This window comes from Myotis davidii, unplaced genomic scaffold (assembly GCF_000327345.1).
Source record: "Myotis davidii unplaced genomic scaffold, ASM32734v1 scaffold247, whole genome shotgun sequence".
In the NCBI taxonomy this organism is placed as follows: Eukaryota; Metazoa; Chordata; class Mammalia; order Chiroptera; family Vespertilionidae; genus Myotis; species Myotis davidii.
Genome location: NW_006299593.1, coordinates 3,676,723 through 3,702,095, shown reverse-complemented (window position 1 = coordinate 3,702,095; position 25,373 = coordinate 3,676,723). Strand labels below are relative to the sequence as shown.

Below are 25,373 nucleotides of genomic sequence, written 5' to 3'. Positions count from 1 at the left end.
AACCCTCCTACGGTTCCTTCAGACCTTTTACACAGCCTTCTCGTAAGGGACCAGCCCCGTGTCTGTTCTGTGGGTTACAGATGTAGGATCTGGAAGATAGCAGCTAACTAAGGAGCAAGAATCTGAGAAGAATTTTAACTGGGGTTCCAAGACTCACAGATGCAAAGCCATGCTGCTACATTGTCATCAAAATGTCAAATTGCTTTTTACTGCAGTTGAGTATATGCGCTCATCGGATGATATATGTCCAGAAGGAGGTTGTTGAATCAAGTATGTCTTGTCGCTTGTGTACAACATAGTATGACCTCTCCAGTCCCTGGTGGGAGGTAAGGGGTGACTGCCAGCTGGTATGTGACAAGAACACAGACCCCCTAGTGAGGGTCAAGGGAGCCCAGTTAGGGCAGAGTCCTCATCAGACAGCAATACAGGATTGAAAGGCGACATGTGGATAGGATGGTAACTCTGGATACAGTTGGAGTCAGTGGGAGAAGGATTCTCTTTGATGAGTGTCATTGAGTGGGAGAGAACAGGTCAGAGAACTATTGTAGAAATCCAAGGAGAGGACAGAAGGGCCAAAAAAGCTGCCGGACAGGCTTAGAATGAGATAGAGAGAACAGAATCAAAAGCAATGGGAAAAGCTGCCGGACTGCGTGCGCACTGGGCCGCGGGCTCTCCCCTCCTCCCCGGGCTCCTTTCGGCAGGCCTTGGCCTGGGCGCGAGCAGGCAGCTCTCTGGGTCACGGGGGAATTTTCTCTGATACAGATCTGGACCCTTGAAAGATACAACTTTGGTATTTGAAAGTATGCCATGAACATAAATAAAGCTCTAAGACCACAGGCCTAGAATGAGATAGAGAGGAAGGAATCAAAAACAATGGGAAAAGTTGTCAATTAAATGCATTCGCGATAGGAATGAAGGAAGAGAGAAAGCTTGCCGATGGAGTGGCTTTTTGAAATGAAGAGGACGTTTAGGGAGCTCTCAAAGCTAATCTCCATTCTTCAAGTAGGAAGTAAAATCACCTGTTGATAAAACTGAGTAACATATGCTACCTTGAACCAGGGACTGTGCTAAGTGGTTTATATATGTAAGCTTGTTTAATCTCTATAACAACTCCATAGAGCGGGGACTATTATTATCCTATCTTAACCAGGGAGGAAACTGAGGCACAGAGAAGTTGCAGAATGGACTCAGGGTGACAGTGCCAGGAAAGGAAGCACTGGTCTCTAACAAGGGGAGAGGCAACTAGGGGAGAGTGGAGTTGGCTTAGTTCAGTCGTGGTTGTTCTGGGAACCCACAAAAGCTGAATAAAAGCATGGTCAGACAGAGACTTCCTCCAGCAAGGAGAGGAATGGAGACCCTGGGGACTGGCAAGTGTGAAACACAGTTCAAGGTCAAGGAGATGAGGAGCTCCAAGGTGGTTTCAAGGGCACTGTTAAACTGCCTGGGAAAGGAGGTAGGTGAGGCTCAGAGGACATGCTGAAAGGGGGTCACAGGCAGGGTGATCCCCTCGCTCCCGGTGGAGGAAAGAAAAGGAGAGCGAGCGTTGTTCTGGATGGAGTTACTGTGCAGACAAGCTGTGGACATCGGTCCTGTTCCAATGGCAGGCAGAGCTCTTGGGTAAAAACAAAAGCCAACAACACAATACAGTGGATTGGAGGGCTTGGATTCAAATTCTGCTGGCAGATCCATGTTCCTTTCAAACACATGTGTGCTCTCAGCCACGTGGGAGGGACAACTGGACTGAAAAGGTAGCAAGAGCGCAGCTATGGAAGGCCCTTGGTCCAGGAGAAAAGGCTGCCAACGCTCTCAGTGAGCAGGGGACAGAATGGCACTCAATGACACTCATCAGGAAAATTCAGGAAGTGCCAGCTTCCTGCATGCGGCTGTGTGGACAGGGCCCCGGGTTTTTTTTTCCGGGCGGGAGTCTGGGTTTTGGGGGGTCGGTTGGGGAAGGGCCCTTTTTGATAGTGAGACCAGAGCTAAACACACCAGCTCCCCTGGGTGAAGAATGCCCGGCAGCTTCCGGTGCCTCTGCAGCTGCGTGGGACTCACCCTGCGCCCTCAGAGCGAGGCATTATTTTCTCTCTCTTGTCAGATACCGACGCCCACGCAGGAAAAAGGAAGCACCTTTTGTCAGATGCTGCGGCCACTTCCTCTTCAGAAGTCTCCAGCCAATCTCGCGCTTTGCAGAATGAGGGGGCCGAGGCCAGCTGCCGGACTGCGTGCGCGCTGGGCCGCGGGCTCCCCCCTCCTCCCCGGGCTCCTTTCGGCAGGCCTTGGCCTGGGCGCGAGCAGGCAGCTCTCTGGGTCACGGGGGAATTTTCTCTGATACAGATCTGGACCCTTGAGCAGGACCTGGCTGGGGCCCCAGCCGCCTCTCCACCCCCTCGGGGGTTCCTCTCTGCCTCCACCCACGCTCTGCACACTGCTTCATGTCCCTCAGTCAGTCTGCCTGTCTGCTCCTCTCCATAGCTCGGTCCAGGAGCGTGATGACCGGCGAGCAGATGGCCGCCTTCCACCCGTCGTCCACCCCCAACCCCCTGGAGAGGCCCATCAAAATGGGCTGGCTGAAGAAGCAGCGGTCCATCGTGAAAAACTGGCAGCAGAGGTACTTCGTGCTGAGGGCGCAGCAGCTCTACTACTACAAGGATGAAGAGGACACGAAGCCACAGGTACTGCCAGGCTGTCTGTCCCCATTACCAGGGCCCTGTCCCCAGGCCTGCAGGAGGCGGGCATGGAGCCCCCTTAAATCTCTATAAACTCCCAGGGGCCTTCGTACTGGGACTAGGCACACATTGATTTGAGAGGAGGTTGCTTGTTCCTTTTCACCATTTTCTAGATAAGAGACCTGAGTTGCAAAGATGACAGGGTGACCCTCCTCCAGGAAACCCCAGGTGAACGCCATGGACCTTCCCAAGGGCCGCTCTAAGTCAAGGCTGGCAACATGGTCTTGATGGTAATGCTGAGTATGGGGCTCAGAGGGAGTGGATTTGGGGGTCAGGAAAATGGATTTGGGGGCTTTCATTTATTTGTTTGTTCAATCGATATTTATTGAGCATCTATTATGTGCCAAACAGTGTTCTGGGTACTTGGAATAAACCGGTGAGTAAAATAGATAAAAATCTCTGCCAGGTAGAACTTACAAGATGAAGGGAAAGGCAGAGAATAAACATAATAAATAACAAAATGTATGCAGTTTGTTAGAAAAATCACTAGTTCTATGAGGAAAAAATAAAATGAGTTAAGGGAGGAGGTCAAGCGTTTGAGGGAGGTGTTACAATTTTAAAAAGGATGGTCAGAATGATCTGTGAAGAGAGTGACATTTGAGCAAGGACTAGGGAGGAGAGACAAGTAGTCAGGCACATCTCTGGCGGAAGAGCACTTTCGGCAGAGAGGCTAGCCCGTGCAAAGGCCCTGAGGCGGAGCCCGTGTGAGGAATAGCAAGGAGGGCAGTGTGGGATCAGCAGAACTAAGGACTAGGAGAATCAGAGGGGATGAGGTCAGAGAGGCTGCAGAGGGGGAAGGATTGGGACACGCACTGCAAAAGCTATTGTATGCCATAATAAGGGCTGGAGTGTTTACACCGAGGGTGATGGGAGAAAGGGACATTCTTTGACTTATGTTGTAAAAAGGTGGCTGTTGATGCAATGTCCAAAAATAGATTCAGGGACAGGAAGGAGGCACAAGGTGAGAGGTTATAATGTTTAGAATCTCAGTGGGAATTGTGAGCTGGAGGGAAATGGGTCAGATGCCTGATATACTTTGAAAGCATAGCAAACAGGATTTCCCAATGGAGCTAGAGGGCTTTGATCCTAAATCTTGGGCCTAGATCTTTTCTCCCTGCATCACTGATTCCTCATGGCCATCATGCTGCATAAGAGTGAAAGGGGTGATTTAGCAATTACCCTGGGACCCCAGGTCTAAACTCTGTCTCAGGGCAAACAGGACAACTGGTCACCCTATCTAGATCTCAAGTCTCTGGAAGTGGAAGACAGACTTTAGAACAGTAGTTCCCAACGTGGGGCACATGCCCACAGGGGGCAAGTTGATTTTTAAGGGGACAATTTGAGAATGAGTTATTAACAGTGAATTTTTTGCATTTCTTAAGGTTCTAGGGGCTTCATATACAGCATATAAATATATATTGTGACATTTATGCATTTCAGTTCTCTGTTTTGAAATGTTATTTGCTATTTTTTATATCACTTCATATTATTATTTTTTTTAACAATTTCTTAGTGATTTCTTCCTCAGTACTTCAACTGTCCTTTCGTTCTTTTATTTTTCTCTTTCATGGATGCCGTGGTCTTTGGAAGCTTGTTCAGACCAAGTTAATGGCCTTTTAGGCTTCCTCCACGTGAATAGGAGTTCACTTTTTTAATAATAGGAATTATATGTCACAGGGAGGGGGGCAGGCATCAGGATTTTAGAGATGCTTAGGTGGGGCATGGCTAAAAAAAGGTTGGGAACCACTGTTCTAGAATCTTCCGGAACCAGAAAGAAAGCCCCAGGAAGGGTGAAGATATTGGGGGATTCTTGGCAGGGTATGTGAAGAAATGAGACGGTCATTTTGGTAATGAGAGTTCTCTTTAAGGACAGAGTTAAGGATCGATGATGCATCAGCAGCCCCTGGCTAACAAGGGCCTCAGTGAGGGCTGTGATGTCTGTCACTGCAGAGGCCACAAAAGGGCCAGAAACTCCACCCCTGCCCACCCTCCCTCCAGACCCGGTTCTTGCTCAGCGTCCTGTGCGTGGTGACCAGATTTCCTTCACTTTATGAACAACCCAGTTCCATCAGATCCAAGTAATTACGGGCTCAGAGGGTGGTAACTGGTGCATTGATAGCTGATGCCGGAAGTCTTCCCATCAGCAGAGAGCGAGGGAGATGGCAACAATGTGTGGGCTTTCCAGAAGGAGCGGAAAGGACAGCTCAGTGGGGTCTGCTTCCGGGAGGTGTGGAGGGTGACAGGTGTGCTTTCTCCAAGCCTGTGTTCGTTTCCTGCCTCTACTACCATCTGACCATGTACTTATTTATTATTTCTGGACACCCCCCTTTTTTGGTAAAATTAGACAATCATACCTGGCCTGTATTTGTCATAGGATCAAATGATATGTAACATGTGTAAGAATATTCTGTTTTGAAAAAGCATAAACGATGTCAAAGGGTGAAATAAATTAGTGACGGTCCTAGCTTCTCTCCCTTAAGTCTGGAAAGTCCTCTCAGGATTACATTGTCTGGGAAAATTAGATAAATCTGCTTCCAGGATGACAAGTAGGGTTTATTTTGTAGGAAATCTCTTAATATATTTGGTCAATAGGTAGAGAGCAATATATCAAATGAGAAAAATTACACGACCCCTAAATTAATGGCTGAAAAAAGCATTGGGTAAAATTAAATAGTCATTTCAGATATAAAACGTTTATTTTAAAAAAAGTTTTTAGGAATACAGTGAATTTCTTAGAAAGAATATTTTACTTTATTTGAATATGTATATTTTGATTACAAAAGCTATATGTGTACATAATGGGAAATTTGTAAGATGTGGGAAAGCATAAGGTAGGAAATAAAAATGATCCCATTAGGTAAAATAACTACCCAAATCATATATATGTATACATTTAGAAACTTGTCTATTCTAAATGCAAAGTTAACATAATAATATTCTTTAGTTAAAAATTTAACAATATATTGTGAGTATTGTCCATTATATAAATATTCTTCTACAATGTAATTTTTATTGGTGGTAAAATAATCTATTGTATAGACATTTTATAATCCATTGGGCTGATGTTTCTATATTATTATTACAAACAAGAATTAAAAGGATATTCTTGTAGACTTTTCATATATCCATAATTACTTCATTAAGATAAAGAAAAATCTATTCAGAATAGAGTACTTTTATTATGCTACCATTTAACATTGTTTGGGGATTCACAGGCATTGCAGATACCTAAAATGAAATGAAAGTTACAGACATGAGCTAAGTTCTTTGGAAAAAGTAATGACATAGTTCCACACTATGTTTTACACCATTCATGCTTTTGGATGGATTAAAGACTTAAATGTAAAAAAAAAGTAGCTAATAAAAATCCTAGAAGAAAATGTAGTTATCCTCAAAATCTTTGGGAGGCAGGTGTTTCATAAGCATAGCAACAGAGACAGCACCAGGGAAAGCAAATTTAATTGCATAAATTAAAATGTCCATATCTTACATAAAAACCAACATAATAAAACGAAAAGTCAAATAATAAGCAGGAAAAATTGTTTATGTACATATAACAAACAAATACTTTTAATATTTAAAGTATTCTTTAAAGACTATAAGAAACAGCTCAATAGAAAAATGAGCAAATGACACAAGTGGATAATTTCTCCAAAAAATGCACATAAAAAGTTCAATCTCATTAATAATTAAAAAACATACAATGTAAACCAATGAGATAATACTGCTCCCTTGTCCAATTGGCAAAGATTTGTTTTTTAATCAAATTTCCAGAGATTTTTTTAGACATTTTAGTGTTGTAGGGAATAGGAATTCTCATGCACAGCTGGTGGAAATGACAATCCATACCACCTTTCTGGAGAGGAATATGCCTTGTAAAAATGCAAACCGGTCCCTTGGGCCCCTGATTTCCCTCCATGTTCCAATTAGTGTCCACGTCATCTCAGTGACTCTGAGGGAGGTTTCTTTTTTTCTTTTTAAAATATATTTATTTATTTCAGAGAGGGAGGGAGAGATAGAAACATCAATGATAGAGAATCGTCAATTGGCTGCATGTGCCCCAACTGGGAATCGAACCATGACCTCCTGGTTTAGTGTTCAACCATTGAGCCATGCCAGCTGGGTTCTATTGATATTCTTTTATTTCTATAATTCTGTTTGTGGGGTGTGTGTGTGTGTGTGTGTGTTAATGATTTCAGACCCTACGCCTTGGGAAGGAGCCCAGGAGATAAGATGTAAACTTTAAAAGCTCACACTGGGTGAATGTAATACAAAGCCAGGCTCAGGAACTCCATTCTCACATTAGTAGGATACTTTTTTAAACATCTTAAATTTTGCAAAGTATTCTCACACTTGGTGTCTTTGATCCACACCCAAAACCTTTGAGATATGCAGAGCTCAAAATACTAGTCCCATTTTGCAGACAAGGGGACAGAGACTCGAGTTGCAACTCTTTGCCCAGGTTCACAGAACCCCATGTGGGACTGGAATCTGTAGCCATGCCCGCTCCCTTCTGGTGTATCTGTCTGGAATGGACAGAAAGACAGAGGGACGGCTATCCAATTCTCTTGATCAATCCAGTCTGCACCCTTGCTTCTGCACAGGTGTAAACGTCCCTGGACCGTTCTCCTTCCTCTGCCACCTGTCCATTACCCTTCCTCCTCATGCCCACATGTACAGGGGGCCTGAGGAGGAGAAATGGTCCAGCTCCTTCCATCCCAGACTCCCAGCTCACTGGTCCCATGCTCCATTTCAAATACAATAAGACCTTTTGAACATTTCTTTTAGGCGGCTCTTTATATCTTTTCTCTTTGATATTTTCTTAAAGGAGAAATTCACTAAGGAATCAACTCTGGGTTACCCAATCATCAGAAGGGAGAGGGACCTGTTTGGCTCAGTGGATGGAGCGTTGGCCTGAGGCCTGAAGGGTCCTGGGTTCGATTCCAGTCAAGGACATGTACCTTGGTTGCGGGCACATCCCCAGTGGGGGGTGTGCAGGAGGCAGCTGATCCATGTTCTTCTCTCATCGATGTTTCTGACTATCCTTCTCCCTTCCTCTATGTAAAAAATCAATAAAATATATTTTAAAAAAAGAGAAGAGAGGGGGAAGGTAGCATCAGTTCCAAAATTCAGCCACAAGAAACTGAGCAGGTTATACTAATAGTCAGAGGGGGCTCTTCATTTAATTGAAGATTGGCAATGAAGTATCTAAATTCCCCCAGGAACAGGCCCAGTCCTATTGGTTAAAAGCAAAAACAACTATTCTGAAGCAGAAGTGAATTCCTCACATCTATCTGAACCCCTGTTGATTTACAACCATAAGTTAATTTGCTTCAACTAATTTAGTTCCTGTTCCCTGTTCAATTCCTCTGTGCCTTTTAACTAATGTTTGCTCTTTTGTGCTTTTTGTGCCACCAAATCAAAGTAAAATTTATCTGTCTTTCTTTAAAAAACAGAAACAAAAAACCAAACCCTTTGACCCTGCATTTATAATTTTAGGAATTTAACCTAAGTGGACAATTAACATTGATGTAGACAATTAAATTTACCTGTACAGGTTTTCACCAGGGTGTTGTTTATAACAGTGATGTGAAAACAATGGTAGGGGCTAAATTATATCAGGGAAGATATAGATATAGATATAGATATAGATATAGATATAGATATAGATATAGATATAGATATAGGTACAGATATGGATATAGATATAGATATAGATATAGGTACAGATATGGATATAGATATAGATATATGTGTTATATACAATAGAATACATTTCAGCCTTTGATGCCTTAAATTAATACTTGTTGAAATTGGAAGACGTCCATAATATAATTGTTTTTGGAAAAGAAAGCCTTTTATAACAAAGAATTATGTGTATACTAATCCCATTCTTGGGTGGGGGGGGGGAAATCATGAATGTGTATTTATGGAAAAAGGCCTGGAGAGAAACACCGAAGTGTTAACTGTGGTTATCTCTGAGTACTGGAGTTACCTATAATTTTAATTTTCCTTTTTTTTTGGTCTACTTTCTGATTTTTCTATGACAAAAATATAAATTCATTGTCAATTTAAAAAGAACACATGCACATTGACCCCTAAAAACCTCAAAAAGAGAAGCTACCCCCCAAATCTAAGAGCAATCAAATGAAAGGGCCCTCAAATGTACTGATGATAATGCATGTAATTGGTGCCACCTTTCTACAAAACAATGTGACCATATCTCCAAGAGCCAAAAAAATATCACATCTAATCATTTTGGTTTTAAGAACCTGTCCAAAAGCAAAAATATATGCAGTGCTACTTATAGTGAGAAACATTGGACCTAATGTCCAACCACGGAGAATGATTAAATAACTTATAAAATGTGAAAGATGGACTCTTGTGTGTTTGCTTTTGAAAACCTCTAGGCTCGATTGGAGGCAGTCTGTGCATTTTTTCCCTCTGAGGTCTCAGAAAGGTCTAATTCTCACACCAATTTTTTTTAAAGCATTTCATGTGTATACATAAATTATTGATTTCAGAGAGGAAGTGAGAGGGAGAGAGAGATAGAAACATCAATGATGAGAAAGAATCATTGTTTGGCTGCCTCCTGCACACCCCACACTAGGATTGAGCCTGCAGCCCAGGCATGTTCCCTGATCGGAAATCAAACCATGACCTCTTGGTTCAGTGGTCGATGCTCAACCACTGAACCATGCCTGATGGGCTCACACTAATTGCTGTGGTGTAAATACTCCTACCATGGTTGATTCAAACTACTAACATGACATCACTGAACACAGAGTTGAGAAGAAGAGATATTATATAGAATTTCTACCACATAAATAGATTAAATGTGAATAACCATATGGACAAAAATCACGGTTAAATATAATAAATAATTAGGAAGTGGTGAATTCTTAGTACTATTACCTTTATTTTTAATATAAAATATTGCTTTGTAAGTTTATATAACAACTTTTAATAATGCCATGTTTAACAGTTGGTTCACAGAGTTCCTGAAAATGTAATAGTTCTAAGCCAATATAACCGGGTTCTGGTATACCATTGACAAACCTTTCTCCCCAGGATCATTGCTGTAGGATTTGTGGCCTCCAGCATAAACCTCTCCCTCCTTCCATCTTTGTACAGGGTTTACCCCAATCTACTTGTCAAATAGGCAAAAGTGGCTATGGGCAATTTAAACTCTTTCTTTTCTGAGACAATACTTCCTTCCCTTCACTGTTCCCACCCCACCCCCATCCCTAATAATGTCTTTTTCTGTATTTTCTACTCTTCCTCTCTCTTGTTCAAGGTTGTCGTGCTCAATATGAGGAAATGGCTTGCAATTTGTCATTAATGCCTTGGTGTGATTTAGTTTAACCTAATTTGTAATTCTGGAATCCCACTGACCAGGGTTTAAGTTATAGCTTTCCTATTAACTAGCTTTGTGATCTTGAATCAGCTAACTAACTTCTGGGAGCCTTACTTCCTTATCTCTCCAATGAGAAAAATGTCAGTTATCCCTCATAGAGCTCTTCTGAAGATTATATGTGATAATATATTCAGGCCATTTAGCATAGAGCCTATCACCTAGTAATTGCTCAATAAATGGTATTTTATTTTACTATTTTTGGGTGAAATGATTTGGGTTATCAAATAATAGTTTAGAGAGGCACTTGGGAGAGGCAGGTACCTCTTTCCCCCCTTCCTATCTGGCAATGCTCCTTTCTGTCTGAAAATGGTGCCATAGGTCATGCAAATGCCTCAACAACACAACCTCAGGGTCATTTTTTTTTTTTTATGAGACCGTTCGTATTTAAAGATGGCGAAGACCATGTAGATGGAGGTTATTTTTAAGTAATGAACTTAGAGAAATGTAAAAGAAAATGCAGACTTCCTTTTTATAGACAATTTTTTTTTAGTTTTTTTCTCCTGCCCTCTTCGTCTCCTCCTCCTTCTCCCCCTCCTTCATTTTCCTTTTCTTTTTCTCCTTTTCTCCTACTCTTCCTCCATTTCTTCTTCTTTTTCTTCTACTTTCTCATTCTTAGACATTTTTATTTCTAGGCACTCTAATAAACATTTATTCTTTCGGGGTCCTGATCTGATCTGAGAATTCCTTAAGACTCTTGCCTTCATAGCTTCTTTGTTGCTTGTCCTCGTCAACCACACTTTGTTGTAGAATAAAGACACACATGTCTATTCAGCTCAGAATCAGACGTGCTACCTCCAACAGCCAGTGAGATGTAACTTATGAGTAACTAATGTAGTACATAATCACTATGTCTCTTCGTGCAGTCGCTTAGACTTTCAAAGCATCAGTTTCCTCATCTGTAAAGTAGAAGTGGCATATCTTGCCATGCTCTTGATATGGAGCTTTGTGGGGATCTGATGAGCTAGGCTTGTGACCATGTACTGTGAATGGTAAAGCCTCAAGCATACTAGTACCCATGGTGGGAATGACTTATTTGTCTAATAGCATCTTCATGTACAAGGGGTTTTGAACTCACTCCTGAGATGAATTACTATTCTGCTACTTACTAGCTCTGTGACGTTGGGCAAATTACAGAATCTTTCTGATCCCCAGTTTTCTGCCTTGTAAATGGGCATAATGACATCCTGCTTGGAGGATTGCTAGAAGAACTAAATGAATAATATATTCAAGCTGCTTAGCAAGGGGGAAAACTCCATCCCTTTGAATGACTACCTGTGGTTCAGCCCTTAATGACCCCTTTTGCAGCCCAGCAGGTAGCATGGTCCACCCAGCCTTCACAAAGACCTGATATCTGGTTTGGCCAGGAAGTCAGGTCCTTGGAAAAGTGGGAAGAAGCAAGCATTGGTGAAGATGCCCCCTCAGCTCATTCTCCTGTCAGGACCTTATCCTTTTCTCTCCAGACACCTAGCTTGCTCTCCGATAGCTACCACTTTATTTGATTAAGGCCTGAATAGCAGAGGGGCCTAGCTTTCCATGTTCTTCTTCATCCCATCACTACCTGTCTTCCAACTTAATGTTAGCTAATAGGTGATACAATTGTTGCCCATCATAAAGGCCTGACTTTTGATCTTTCAGGGTTGTATGTATCTGCCCGGAAGTACAATCAAGGAGATTGCCACAAACCCAGAAGAAGCGGGGAAGTTTGTCTTTGAAGTCATTCCAGGTAAGTGACAAACAGTGGGCCAGGGGTATATTACAGTCTTATTTTCTTCTGGATCTTATAAGTCAAAGATATATTCAGTGAGTCTGTCAACCAACCAACCTAATAAGAATGCATAGTAGGCCCTAGCCAGTTCACTCAGTGGTTAGAGCATCAGCCTGCAGACTGAAGGGTTGAGGGTTCAATTCCTGTCAAGGGCACATACCTTGGTTGCAGGCTCAGTCCCTGGCCCTGGTTGGGGTGCATGTGGGAAGCAACCAGTCGATGTGTCTTTTTCACATTGATGATTCTCTCTCTTCTCCCCTTCCCTTCCATTCTCTTTAAAAAAAAATCAATGGAAAAATATCCTCGGGTGAGGATTAACAAACAAACAAAAGAAGAATGCATAGTAGTTCCGTATATAGTCAATGAACCATACTAGCTCATTAACTAGCAAGCAAACTCAGTGGGTGCGCATTCGGTTCAACTCTGTCTGCATTCCCTGAACATGGACTTGGAGCCAGGTGTTCCACTCGGCACTGGGACACTGATCTGGAAATACATCATCCCTGCTCACTAAAGGAAGTTCAGTCTAGAAGGGGAGTGGGACATTAAAATTAAACTCTAAACTGAACCATGTGAAATTGCCGTTTTGGTAGGTGGAATGTAGTTGACAGTCAACCGTCTCTCCTGTGGCTCAATGTGACCTAACAAGGAATGACAGCTCTGACTTGCTGAGCACTTAGCTCGTGTCAGGTGCTGCAATTCACCTATTGAACATGTTAGCAGCACACGGGAGGGTGCTTTTCCCACTCAAGAGTCACTTTACCTTCCTGGAATGCATGTGGGACAAGGGGAGCTTGTCTTGCTTTGTCTCATGGGGAGTTTGTATTTGTGTGAATCCATCACACTTAGGCACCTTCTCCCTGTCTCTTGCTCCTTTGCCAGCCCGGCCCCACCAGGAACTCCAGGTCTGCTGCTTAGGCTATGCAGCCAGGCAGCTGCACCGCGCTGACACAACAGGGCAGGCCACACATCCCCTGAGCACCCTTCCCCTTAGCTCCCTCCCCCAACACTCACACGAGGCAGCTACATGCATAAGAAACCTGATGGAAAAGGCAGTGTAGCAGAGAGGTTAGATGTGCCCAATCTGGAACCATCCTGCCCGGGCCCAAAACCTTTTCCTGCCATTGACTATTTGTGTAACTGTGATCAAGTTCTTTCATTTCTCCCTGTCTCTGTTTCTTAATCTGTACAACGGGGCCAATGATGATAATAGTGAGGGTTAAATAAAGAAATATATACGAAACACTTGGTACAGTGTCTGGTATACAGTTAATGCCATGTAAGTGTTTATATTTGGGGAAGAGCTAGAGGAAATTATAATGTAGAAGCGAATCCTAAAACTGGCTATGACTATTCATATAAAACAAAGACATATATATTTTTTTAAATTCCGCGCTTCCCAGGGAACCTCCTCATGGGTCCTCTCTTGCTTTTTTCTCTGAAGTTCTATCCATCTCTCTTCCTCCTTAGAGAAAGAGTTTAGTTTTTTAGCCTCTCCTCTCTGGGGAAACCCACCTCTTTCCCAGGATTCATTCCCCAGCACCATTCATGGGTTGCCACCATCCATTATCATACGTGTTTCAAAGCCTGAATTTTCAATCTTGGGTAGCTGTACCGAAAACTCCAACTGCAAACTCACCATGGTCTTTGCACCAAAGTCCAGTACCCTCAGAGATTGCTGTGCCGGGGTAAAATAAAGATTTATTCTCTCATTTTCACTCACACGTGCAGGCTGCTGGGGAAATTCTTAGATCACACACACACACACACACACACACACACACACACACACACGGTCTCCTAAAGAAAAAACAATTCTAAAGCATGGTAAGGTAGGGAACAATTTTCCTAAAGGTGCCATTATTTCCAAGTCTCCTCCTAGATACAACCCTTTACGTTATGATGCAGAGAATTTTCAGTCCCTCTTTTTGTCATTCTCCTGTGCAAGATGATTCTCAGGGGCCATTGCTTTATAAGAAATGACCCTGCTAATCAGGGCCAGGATTTCTTGTAGTTATGTTTTTGTTTATTTGGGACAGGCGAAAATTTAGGGCAAATTTCCTTCTCCCTTCTTACCTCCCGCAGAAAAATATCTGGTCTCCTACCCAAAGGGAGTCCCCAGGAATAAGGGGGTTATTTCTTCCAGTGCATATGTTGCCTTTGATTCTCATACTGCCTTATTAGATGTCATTCACTTATTCAACAAATGTATTGAGCATCTGCTATGAGCCTGGCACTATTATAGGAACTGGGAATCCAGCAAAGAACAAAATAGCCTGCATATAGCCATAGATGGGAGGAGACTGACAAGAGAAACAAATAAATGAGTAAATTGTATAGTTTTTATGCTAGGATAGTACTCTGAAAAAAATGAAGCAAAGAAAGACAAAGTGCTGGTTGAGATGGGGATGGCAGTGGTTGATTTGTCATTTTAAATAGAGCAGGAAGAGTGGCATCATTGAGAAGGTGACCTTTGAGGAGCGATCTGAAGGACCTTAAGGAGTGAGCCAAGTGCCCATCTGGAGGAAGAGCATTCCAGGAAGGGGAACAGTCAATGCAAAGTCTCTGAGCCTATTCACATGTTCAGGAAACATCAAAGAGACCAATGTGGTTACAGTGGAATGATGACAGGAAACAAGAGTAGGAGATTCAGTCAGAGGTGAACACAGTTTTTACTGGTACTTGCAGGCAACTGTAAAAAGTTTAGTTTTTATGCTATAACGATGGGAAGCCATTGGGAAGTTTTGAACAAAGAAATGACATGATCTGACTTATGTTTTTCCACTCTTTTGAGTTGAGAATAAAGAGACAAGGACAGAGCAGAGAGACCAGTGAAGAGGCTATTGCAAGCGTGCAAGTGAGAAATGAGAACAGTGAGGGGTGAGAAATAATCATTTCTGGATACATTTTGAAGGTAGACAGGACTTCATTTGCTGATAGATTGGGAAAGGGAAGCCAAGGTTGACTGCAAGGTTTTTGCCTCAACAATTGGAAGGATGTATTTGCTGAGATTTGTGCAGCTAGCAAATTTTGGGGGGAAGAGCAGGCTTTAGTTTTGGACATCTGTAATAATAAAAGCATAATATGTTAATTAGACCAGACGTCCTTCCAGATGTCCTTCTGTTCTTCTGAACGAAGCCGGGGCTGTGAGGGAAGCCCGGGTCCTAGGTGCCAGAGGGAAGCTGGTACCAGCAGCCAGAGGGAAGGAAGGCCTATTCTTGCATGATTTTCATGCATCGGGCCTCTAGGATTAAATAGTTGCCTAGATATTAATGATAAGGAAACTGATGTTCAGGATAATTTAGCTGCTGCTGTGAGAGAGGTAAGGATAGGATGTTAAGGGATTTAGAATTTGGACTCCCCACTTACTTTGAAGTGGGAAGAAATGATTATTAAGAAATATCCCTAGAGAGGATGACATTTGAGTTAGGTTTTTAAAAATGGGTAAGAGTTGCTCAGGCAGGGAAGAAAAGAAGGGAGGCTTCTTTCTGATAAGGGAAATAGCCCAATATACGACATGTTGAACAAACTGTTTAAGTCAGAGAAAGCATGTCCCTGAGGGCAGAGTTGCTATTCATGGGCTTTGTATTAATGTTAGGCAGTTTCTCCCAAAGAGAGCTCATCCTAGCACTTCAATGTGCATTTTTTTATGGGGCAACAAAAGATACTCAAAATCCTTTTGGACCTGGTTTCTTGAACCTTAATATCACTGTGCTTCGCCTTCTCTACCCTATGGGATGGCCGGGTTTTGAATCTATGTTGACATTGGGTTATCAGATCAAGCCTTGGCCACTCTGCAACATCTCGAGAGCTGGATGTTTCTCCATGGGGTTGCCATGGTCAAACGGAAGGATCTCTCAGGAATCAGGGTAAACTGAAAGGCAGTTCTTAACAACAGAATGGATTGGGGTATGGACATGGTGGGGAAGGACACCAGATAAATTTTGGCCAAAATTGGGAGCAATATGGCCTAGTGGAAACTCTTCTTAAAAGAAAGGAGACCAGTAGCCCTGCCCTGAGTTTGGCAGTAACTTACTGGGTACCAATGAGCAGGTGCCTGTGAATTTCTGGGCTTCAGTTACATTATCTGTGGAGTGGAAATGATACTAGAGCAAAGGGAAATTGTGATTTCTATGGAATGTTTCAGTTCTGCCTTGAGAACTTTTTACTTCCCATTCTACTTTTGGAAACACCCGGATCTCAGGATGTTCCTGAATAGCCAGGTCTTCCGTGTACTGACACTTCTGGTTAGAACAGCGGATGACCCAATGGTAACATAGATTCAGGATTAGGTCCTCACAAAGGATGAAAGAAGGTGTGGCTGGGTGACATTAAGATGGGTTCAAGAGACCAGAACCAGTGGGAATTGAAAGTCTTTTGCTTTCCTGAAAGAAAGTGCTTGTTTAGAGAACTAGAGTGTCCACAAATATGGTGCTAAAACAGGCTCTCTTTGAGGGAAATGCCCTGACATTGAGAGAAGATTGGGTTGATGGCTGCAAAGGCCTTTGAAATTTAATAGAATCTGATCATTGAAAAGGGTTGCTATTATTTTCTTGTCCTTCCCAAGACCCATGTTTGATGCTCTCCTTTTTTTCTCCTCCTTCTCTCTCCCTATTGTTCTCTATTATATTTTCTCTCATTTTCTCTCTTGGTCTCCTCCCGTACTCTCTCCAGCCCCTGTCATTTTGTCCACCATTTTGTCCATTTGAGAACACCAGTTCAGGAAATACTACATATATCCTTTTACAATCTTGTGTTTAAAGTAAAAGATGGTAAATAAAATCCTAGCAAACTTCATTTGTCAATTAAATGTGAATCGAGAACCTAACATTTGCAATGTCTTGTACAGGCAGGAGAGCAGTAATCTGAGCAGGAAGCACTGATTTCATGAGAAAGACACACATACGTTTATTGTCCCTCCCTCCTGAGTTGCTGTTCCCTTCCCCACCCCCACAACTGAATTCAAGGGTAGCTTAGGAAACTATGATTGGTATGATGAACTGAACAAAGTCTTCAAACTTGTATGGGGTGATCCTGTCTCCTCTAATACGGAACCTGCCCTGTGAATTTCCTCTTCCTTTTTGGTAGCAAATGGCTTCTGTCCTCCACAGGAGCGGCTGTCAGCCCAAGTCACCCTCCCTGACTGCAAACCACTGTGGTCAGTGCTTGTCTAGAGAACTAGAGCGTCAGCAAAAACAATAAGGTGCACAGATATCCAGTGCCCCTGAGGATAAGTAGATAATGCTTTGGTGTTGTTTGAAGGATTGTTTAATTGAACCATGGAAGCAATTCAGGTTCACTTCTCTTTGCTTCCTCCTGCTCCAGCCCCTTTCCACTCTAAGACCTTCATTAGTGTTGCTTCTTCCTCTAGCCTCATGGGACCAGAGTCGCACGGGACAGGACTCCTATGTCCTCATGGCCAGCTCCCAGGCGGAGATGGAGGAGTGGGTTAAATTCCTTAAGAGAGTCGCTGGCACACCCTCTGGAGGTAAGCACCCGGCAGGCTTTTGTGGTCAGGTGTCTGTAACATCTCTGGGATAGGGGGGAAGTAGCTCTAGATTTGATCTTTCCCTGAAGAGTGTCCAAAGGCCAGAGGACAACTCTGAGGCCATGCTGATTGTCCAGCCTCTAGCTTCCTGCCCCAGGTGATCTCAGCTGATGTCTGGAGTCCACCTGTGAACCTAGGGTCTGGGGCAGGGAGCCAGTTCTGGGGCCTGTGACCTGCCATGTGGGGGCTACAAGAAAAAAAGTAATTTGGATGGGACAGCCGAACTCAGGAGTGCCTGCCTCAGTCATCCTGAACAGCGGCAACCTATTACAAAAAAAGAATAACATGGTTTCATTAAACATTTCCCAGTTCCTAAACACAATAATTTGATGGTGCTAATCAGGCTGAGATGAAGCTTTTATATACTAAAGCTCTATTATATGCTATCCAGCCTGCATAAATGTAGCTTCAACCTTCCTTATTGCCCTGGATTGTGAAATGGTTGACATTTTTTGTTTTTCCCAGCCCAGCACGTCAGGCTGTCTGCATTGACAAGGGTTGTGGATGTCGCCTAATCGTATACCTGCTCTGAGTCAAAATATTGCCTGTGTGCTGTAGCCAACATCTGTGTCCCTTGTGCTCGGCTCGGCCCTGCCACTGCACACTTCTTTACTGTGTCATTATCCACATGGGGATTTCTCCCTCCCCCCTCCCCAAGGCCAACATCCTAAGAAAGTCAAGCATAAGTCCTGTAGGCTGGGGAAAGTCCAAGGGAGGAGTACAGCACTATTTATTTATTCAAGGAACAGGGTTTGGCTTTGCTGTGGCATTTCAGATGCTCTTCTAGCCTCTCACTGAACCCAAATGATAGATCTCAGAATGAGAAGGCATTTGAAGATAGCAGAGTTCAGTCTGAGGTCCCGGGGCAAGTCAGACATTTGTTCTTCCTGTTTGTAAGTCAGGAAACTTCAGTCCTGAGGAAGTAAATAATTTGCCCAAGGGATCCAGCCATGGAGCAGCAGGGCCAGGGCTCCTGCCTCTGTAGGTAGCTCACTTCCACTTGTAAAGATCCCCTGGTGCTGTTAGCTGGGCAGGGCACGCACCCTCAACCACTGAGAAGTCTGAGCATGCTGCTGCTGCCTCATTTGTGAAATGTTCTATGGATTTTTCCCACCCAGAACCTGCCCACTGCTCATGACCTTCACTGGACCATCCTGTGAGGTGTTACACTGTTTTGTCTGAATTACAGTCGTCTTCAACAGAACAGCCAGAACGAACTGTTAAACCTGTTTGTCAGTGGAGATCCTCCTCCACTCAACACTGTCCCGTAGCTTCACTTCTGCCTCGAGGAAAAGTCAAAGGCTTATAATGAATCACAGTGCACAGTCTGCCCCATCCATTACCTTTTACCTTGTCTTCCAGGGCCTCCTCCTGTGCTTATTCCACTCCAAACTCACCAGCCTCCTTGATCTTCTCCAAACACCATGGCAATGTTTCTGAATCAGGGTCCTTGCACTGGCTGTCTGTAATTCTCTTCCCCCAGGTAGCTGTATGGTTTGGTCTCTTGCTTTGTTCCTGTCTTTGCTCAAACATCACCTCAGTAAGCCTGCCCTTGACCATCTCATTTAATATTGAACCCCTTCCCCACCCTTCTCCCAACCCTCCCTATCCGCCCTTCCTGCTTCATTTTTCTCGTTTCCTACCTTCTTCTAACATGCTAAATAGTCTACCCATTTGTTTTGAGTTGGTCTCCCCTCACTAGAATGAAGGCTTCAATCTGCTTTGCAGGAATTTCCCCCTCTATTTGGGGGAGTGCTGTATCCCAGAATCTACATAGTGCCTGACAGAGTAGGTGCTCAATAAATGTTTATTAAAGGAATAGGCCCAGGAATGGTCCCCTTTATCCAAGCAGCACTGTGTTCTACTCCCCTAGGCTGTCTACTTTGATAAATGACTACCAGCTTATCTGCAAAATTATTAGGTAAATGGCCTGCTCCCTCTAGATCAGTGGTTCTCAACCTTCTGGCCCTTTAAGTACAGTTCCTCATGTTGTGACCCAACCATAAAATTATTTTCGTTGCTACTTCATAACTGTAATGTTGCTACTGTTATGAATCGTCATGTAAATATCTGATATGCAGGATGGTCTTAGGCGACTCCTGTGAAAGGGTCGTTCGACCGCCAAAGGGGTCGCGACCCACAGGTTGAGAACCGCTGCTCTAGAATGATCTTCCTTCAAGCACATTAATGGTGAGCTTTAGTGAAGTTCTTTAGGGTTCATAGACCCCTTAAAGAATTCAATTAAAGCTTTGGATACTCTCTTCAAAGATATGTCCAGACAAAATAATTTCGAGTTCAACTGCAGGGTATTTTCAGACCCCAATAGTCATCTACACCCCCCAGGTAATGAATCCCAACTTTTCGAAGTCACTCTAGTGACAGTTCTGCAAAGCTAAGGCCTCTTCCTGGCCCCCTTTCTCCCTTTATGGGGAAGTTGGCCTACGTGGTTTCCACAGCATACCCAGCTTCTTCCCCGTGGCTCCTGCCTGGGAGCTGGCCCTGAGCATTCCTCTCACCTTATCTGATTCAGGACCCAATTCCAGTGCGAGTGTGTGGATGTTTCCTACGCGTCATAGACACCAGCTGGGAGTCCTACAACTTAACTCAGTACTGACATTACCCAGATAGCATCAGATTCCACAGCCTGAGGGCCCAGTCCTACAAGGCTGACCCCCATCACGTACACACTTCAGATGTCATGGCAAGTCCAGCTGGCACCTGTGCTTCAGGATGCCTGACTATAGATGGGAATTTCCAACAAAGACCTCCTTGGTTTTGATTAATTTGCTAGAGTGGCCCACAGAACTCAAGAAACCAGTTTACCATATGCCAGTTATTATAAAAGGATATAACTCAGAAATAGCCAGATGGAAGAGATACATAGAGCAAGGTATGGGGAAAGGGACATGGCACTTCCATGCCTTCTCCAGGAGCTCCACTCTCCTCTCATCTCCATGTGTTCACCAACCCAGAAGCTCTCTGAACCCTGTCCTTTTGGGTTTTTATGGGGCCTCATAACACAGATAGGATTGATTAAATCACTGGCCATTGGGAATTGATTAAACCTCCGGGCCCTCTCTCCTCCCCTGACTTCTGAGTTGAGAGGGTAGGATTGAAAGTTCCAACCCTCTCATCATCTGGTGCTTTCCAAAAGATAAAAGATACCTTTATATCTCTCATAATGGAAGTTCCAAGAGTTTTACGAGCTCTGTGCCAAGAAACGAGTCAAAGGCCAAATATATATTTCTTCCTATCAATCACACTGTCACACCATAGACAGCAGCACCTTCCCCAGAGGTTCTGGATGCAATTCCAGGTTTTTGCAATTTAAGTAGGATAAAGGGAAGAGAGGAGATCACATCTCCACCACTGGTGACTTGTTCCCAGGCTCATAGCTGCCTGTTTTCTTCAAAACACCTCCTCCTTTCAGTAAGAGGGCTCTGCCTCCGCTGGATCCCCACATTGAAACCTGGTCTCTGTCCCACCCCAGGGATCAGGCCGTTCACATTGCAAATTGCTGCTCAGTCGGGACCCGTTCTGCCCTCTTCCTCCGGAGGCTGGCCATCGCAGGCGTTTCTCAGGCCACTGCTGGGCGCATAACCACTGCACTAAGTTGTGTATACTAGTAGATCTGCTCAGCCCAACCAGATAATAAGGCCCTAGAGTACTAGTAGGTCCCATGCGTTAAGCGTCTTTGTGTGTTTGCCAACACTAGGCATAGGGTATATAAGTATGGAATTGTTAAGTGCCTAAGTTCCCTGGCTTCTTCTCATTTTTGAAGTTCTCTTGTCCTTCAGAACATGATTTCACCATCTGTAGCACAGTGTGGCTTGTGAGAGAGTGCTGTGTCTGTCATTCATTGTTCCATGTGTTCTGGTTCTTTCTCTCTACTTAATTGGACATTAAAAGGAATGATTTTTTTTACTCATTTTCATTAATCCCCTCATTCTCCTCCCCCAGATCCTAACACCAGACGGATACAAGTTTATTCATGAACTCAACAAATGTTTCTTGAGAATGTGTCATAGGCTAAGCATTGTGCTAGCACCAGGGGTACAACAGTAAGAGAGAGAGGGGTGGCAGGGGTGAGGAAGGAAGAGAAGAGAAAAAAAGGCAAAGTTCTTTCTCTCAAGGATCTCACGGTATAGTAGAAGACACAGAAATTAATTTTAAAAACACGCACAAAGAAAACCATGTAACTACAACTCAGAAAAATACCACAAAGGAACAACACATGATAAGATGGGGGTGCTGGGGAGCGGGGAGGAGGAGGGGGTAATTGTATTTGTTAAGAACTTCAGGGAAGCCCTGAACTAGTGATGATTAAGCTTAAATCTGAAAGGCTAATAGAGGCTAACTAGGCAGAGAAAGAGGAAGAGGAAGTGTCTGTCAGAGAAATAGCATGTGCAAATGTCCTGTGACAGAAAGAACAGGCTCTGGACTGAGAGGAAGGCGAAAACAGTGAAGAGAACCTTAACAAAGATGTTGGTCCTCATTTTAAGGTGGCTTGGAAGAGGGTGGTGATGGTGGAGATGGAGAGACGTGACTAGATCTGTGCAGCATTTGGGAGGTAACATTGCCAGACCTGGGAGTGAATTCAAAATGAAGGAGAATGTGGGTCCAAGATGAGTCCTCTATTCCTGGCCTATGAGTGAATGGAGGGGTGAACACTCTTGGTTGGCAGCATTGCACTGCCCAGGGCCTTTCCTGGCAATCCTCCCTGCTCCTGCCAATCGCAGCCTCACTCCCACCCCCACCCCCACTCCTCATTTCTTACCCCCGTGATGCCAAAAGTCCATTTCAAGTCTCCTGGGCCTGTCTGGTAGGGTTGCTGCACTCTTTGCTAAGTCATCTCCATGGGAGGGGGAAAAGCACCTCCATTGAGCCAACAACCCACCTCCAAGACTATTCTCTCTGAAGGCTCGATCAAACCACCTACAACTGTGAAAGCGTTCCCAGAGAAGGGTGGGCTGGCTTCATCAACGCTAAGTGAAATCCTGTGTCCCTGCCAGATGCTTTGATATATGGGGCAATGCTGGTAAGGGCTTGCGTGAGGGAATTTTTTTTAACCCACCTCCGTGGTATCCCTTGAATGGCAGTTGACAATTAGCTGCTAAGTAAAAGGAGGCACTTATTTTTATTGTGGGCCCTGACAGCTTTATGTTCACTCTTTAAAAGCCAAGAGTCATGTGTATAAAGGTGAGTGGGGAGGGGAAGTGGTGTGGGAAGGAGGAAGGGAGGGCCCGGGGCAGGTGCCTACAGATCCCAGAGTTTCTGTGCTGGAGTCAGAATCCGAGCAGTATTTACAAGCATGTGCTGGTCTGAAGGCGAGAGAGGGTGGCTCTCCCAGCCTGGGGAGGAGGAAAGGCTTGAGGCTGGCCCAGCAGAGGCTGCGATTCCCTGCTGTTGCCTGCCTCGTATTCCCAGGATGCCGCAGTGGGCAATGGGCTGTGGCTTTCCCTCTCTGGCACTGCTCTTTGGCTGGAATTTCAGGAAGAAAATCCACAAGCTCCGAAAGAAAGGTATTTCTTCCCTATTGTGTGATTCAGGTCTTCCTCCAACAGACACTTAGCCCAGCTCCCCTTCCTCCCTCCCTTGTCAGGGATGGGGAAGCTCCTGGAACTGCGCCCACGGGAAGCAGGTATCAATGCTTAGCAGACAGGGCCAGTGGGAAGGGGTGAAGCTGGGAGCAGGAGGGGGCGGGCAGACTCTCCTGGTGACCGGGGGTGGGGTGTGGTATGTGGGGGGGAAGGGCTCTGTCTTGAACCGAGGAATGTTTGAGTGATGATGAAGGAGAGACCAGGAAGTAACAGCTAATCCTTCCATTTTAATTTCCCCAAACTAACCCAGTGTCCTGTTGTTGTTGTTGTTTTGTTTTGTTTTGTTTTTTAATGTGTGTGTGTGTGTGTGTGTTTTTTTTAAGCAAAACTAGGGAGGGGTCTTGAGAAATAAAGGCTGGATGATGGCCAATAAGCAGAAACTGGGCATCAGTCCACCTCTCCCTCCCTTCCCTTAAGACATGATGCTGTCTGAAATTTCTCCTAGACAATTGTATTCCACTGACTTTAAACAGAAGGTATTAAATCACTGGCTTTGTAATCATGGGGCAAATATGACCTTGGATAAATTCCTGATCTGAGTCTCAGTTTTCTCATCTGTAAAATGGGACAGTAATATCTACTTCTTATGTTTCTTATGAGGACTAAATGAGAGCTCATGTGAAAGCTTCTAGAGCAGTTTGTCATAGAATTAACTTAGTTAATTATTATTATATGACATTGTGATTAGCTGATCATTTAAAATTTGTATCTGTTAAGACGGAAATGCCTCTGTTAATGTTGACTGGTCCAACATGATGAGCAGTTTCCAGTGAATGAGTGGCTGGCAGAAGGTAGAAAGAGCACTGAAGGAGCAGGTGCAACCTAGGAGGCCATGGTACCGAGTGGGGGCCTTGGGGTGGAGAATGGTCTTGGAGTGTTTCCTACCCACTTCCTCCTTCACTGGCCCCTTCCTTAGTTTCATTGGGATGTCTCAGCTCATCTATTCCCCATATTTGGCTACTTCATGTCCACCCAGGATCAGAGGGGGGCAATCAAGACCTAGAAGTCAGAGGTAGGCAGAGCTCAGGATTGGTGTCTGGCTTTCCCGGGACGTTTTATACCAAACTTCTCATATTCGATCTGAGATGAAGAGTGGTGAAGCCTGACCTGGACAAACTAAAGCAAACAGGGATGCTCCTCTCTCATAAGAAGGGACCCTGTTGGTCCTGATGTGTCTAGAGCTCGCAGCAGCTATGTCTTGTTGGAGAGAATAGCTTTGGCCGTTTTGTAGGCTGGAGATGTAAAGTTCCAAAGTCTTCATCATATGGGTGATATTTAAAGCCGTGAGATTTACAGAGTATGTGCAGATGAGGAAAAGAAAGCCTGGGACACTCTGACATTTGGAGGACAGGGAGACACAGCAGGGTCATCAGAGAAGGCTGAGAAGGCGCAGCCAATGAGATAAATGGAGAACTGAGAGAGTGGTGGTCCAAAAGCCATGTGGGAATTTTATCAGGAAGGAGGGGTAATTTGATGGGGGCTGATAGAGGAATTAACATGAAGATGGAGAATGTGACCCCAGGATTTATAAATGTAAAATAGACCATTGATCTTGACAAATGCAAGTATGAAGAAATGCTGATCAGAGTGTATTCACGGGAGACAAGGCTGAGTAGAGGAGGGGTAGGGGACAGCAAGGAGTAACGGCTCCTTGAGGACTGGTCCATCATGTGCCAGGCTCGGTGCCAGGAGATAAAAATAGATGGTGAGCCAGACAGGCTGTCGGCCTTTGAGGAGCCCACAGTCCAATGGAAGAGAGAGATGTTTAAATAAATCATTGTAAAATCCATGAGAAGGGATAGAATAGAGGTATGTACAGGGAGCGCTGTGAGCACAGAGGGGAGTGATAAAGTCCCTCTGAGGCGATGGCATTCGAACTTAGGCTATAGGAAGATCAGGTTTCCAGGTGGGAGAAGGAGGAAGGGCATTTGTTCCAGAGCTTTCAAGAGCAAAGACCATTTTTCACTCCTTCTACCATAATCTCTAGCTACCACAGCAGATGCTCAGTCTGTATTTGCTGAGTGATTTGTGAATTCCAGTGAAAGGAATTTGCAAGAAACAGAGTTGCATAAGAAATCATTACAGTAATTTTGAAAGTGGCAGCAAGGATAGAGGGGAGAGACAGTTTAAAGTGCAATTTAGAATGCACTGATCTATCTGGAAGGAAAGAGGGGTGTTGCAGATCATTTCAACACTCACACTTTTGCTAACTGGGCTGAGTGCAGGTACCTTGTATTAAAGTGCTTGGTGTTTGATTGCTGGATTGACCAAATACTATGGCTGTGAGGAATGCTACAGGAGAAGGGTGATTTGTGAG

General features: G+C 44.1%; 1 protein-coding gene across 3 annotated transcripts in view; it reads left to right on the top strand.

Annotated features, from left to right (window-relative positions):
• The window catches only part of ARHGAP25 (Rho GTPase activating protein 25), a 67,599-nt gene that overhangs the window by 22,427 nt on the left and 19,799 nt on the right, over positions 1-25,373 (top strand). Inside the window, exons 3-5 of one of the 3 annotated variants that reach the window (XM_015571503.1) lie at positions 2,469-2,672; positions 11,779-11,866; positions 17,280-17,396. In XM_015571503.1, coding sequence (XP_015426989.1) covers positions 2,490-2,672; positions 11,779-11,866; positions 17,280-17,396 — 388 coding nt within the window. In that variant the 5' untranslated portion in view covers positions 2,469-2,489. Of the gene's footprint in view, positions 1-2,057; positions 2,673-11,778; positions 11,867-17,279; positions 17,397-22,838; positions 22,979-25,373 lie in introns of those variants that run through there. The other 2 variants (XM_006775333.2, XM_015571504.1) reach the window with 2 other exon arrangements.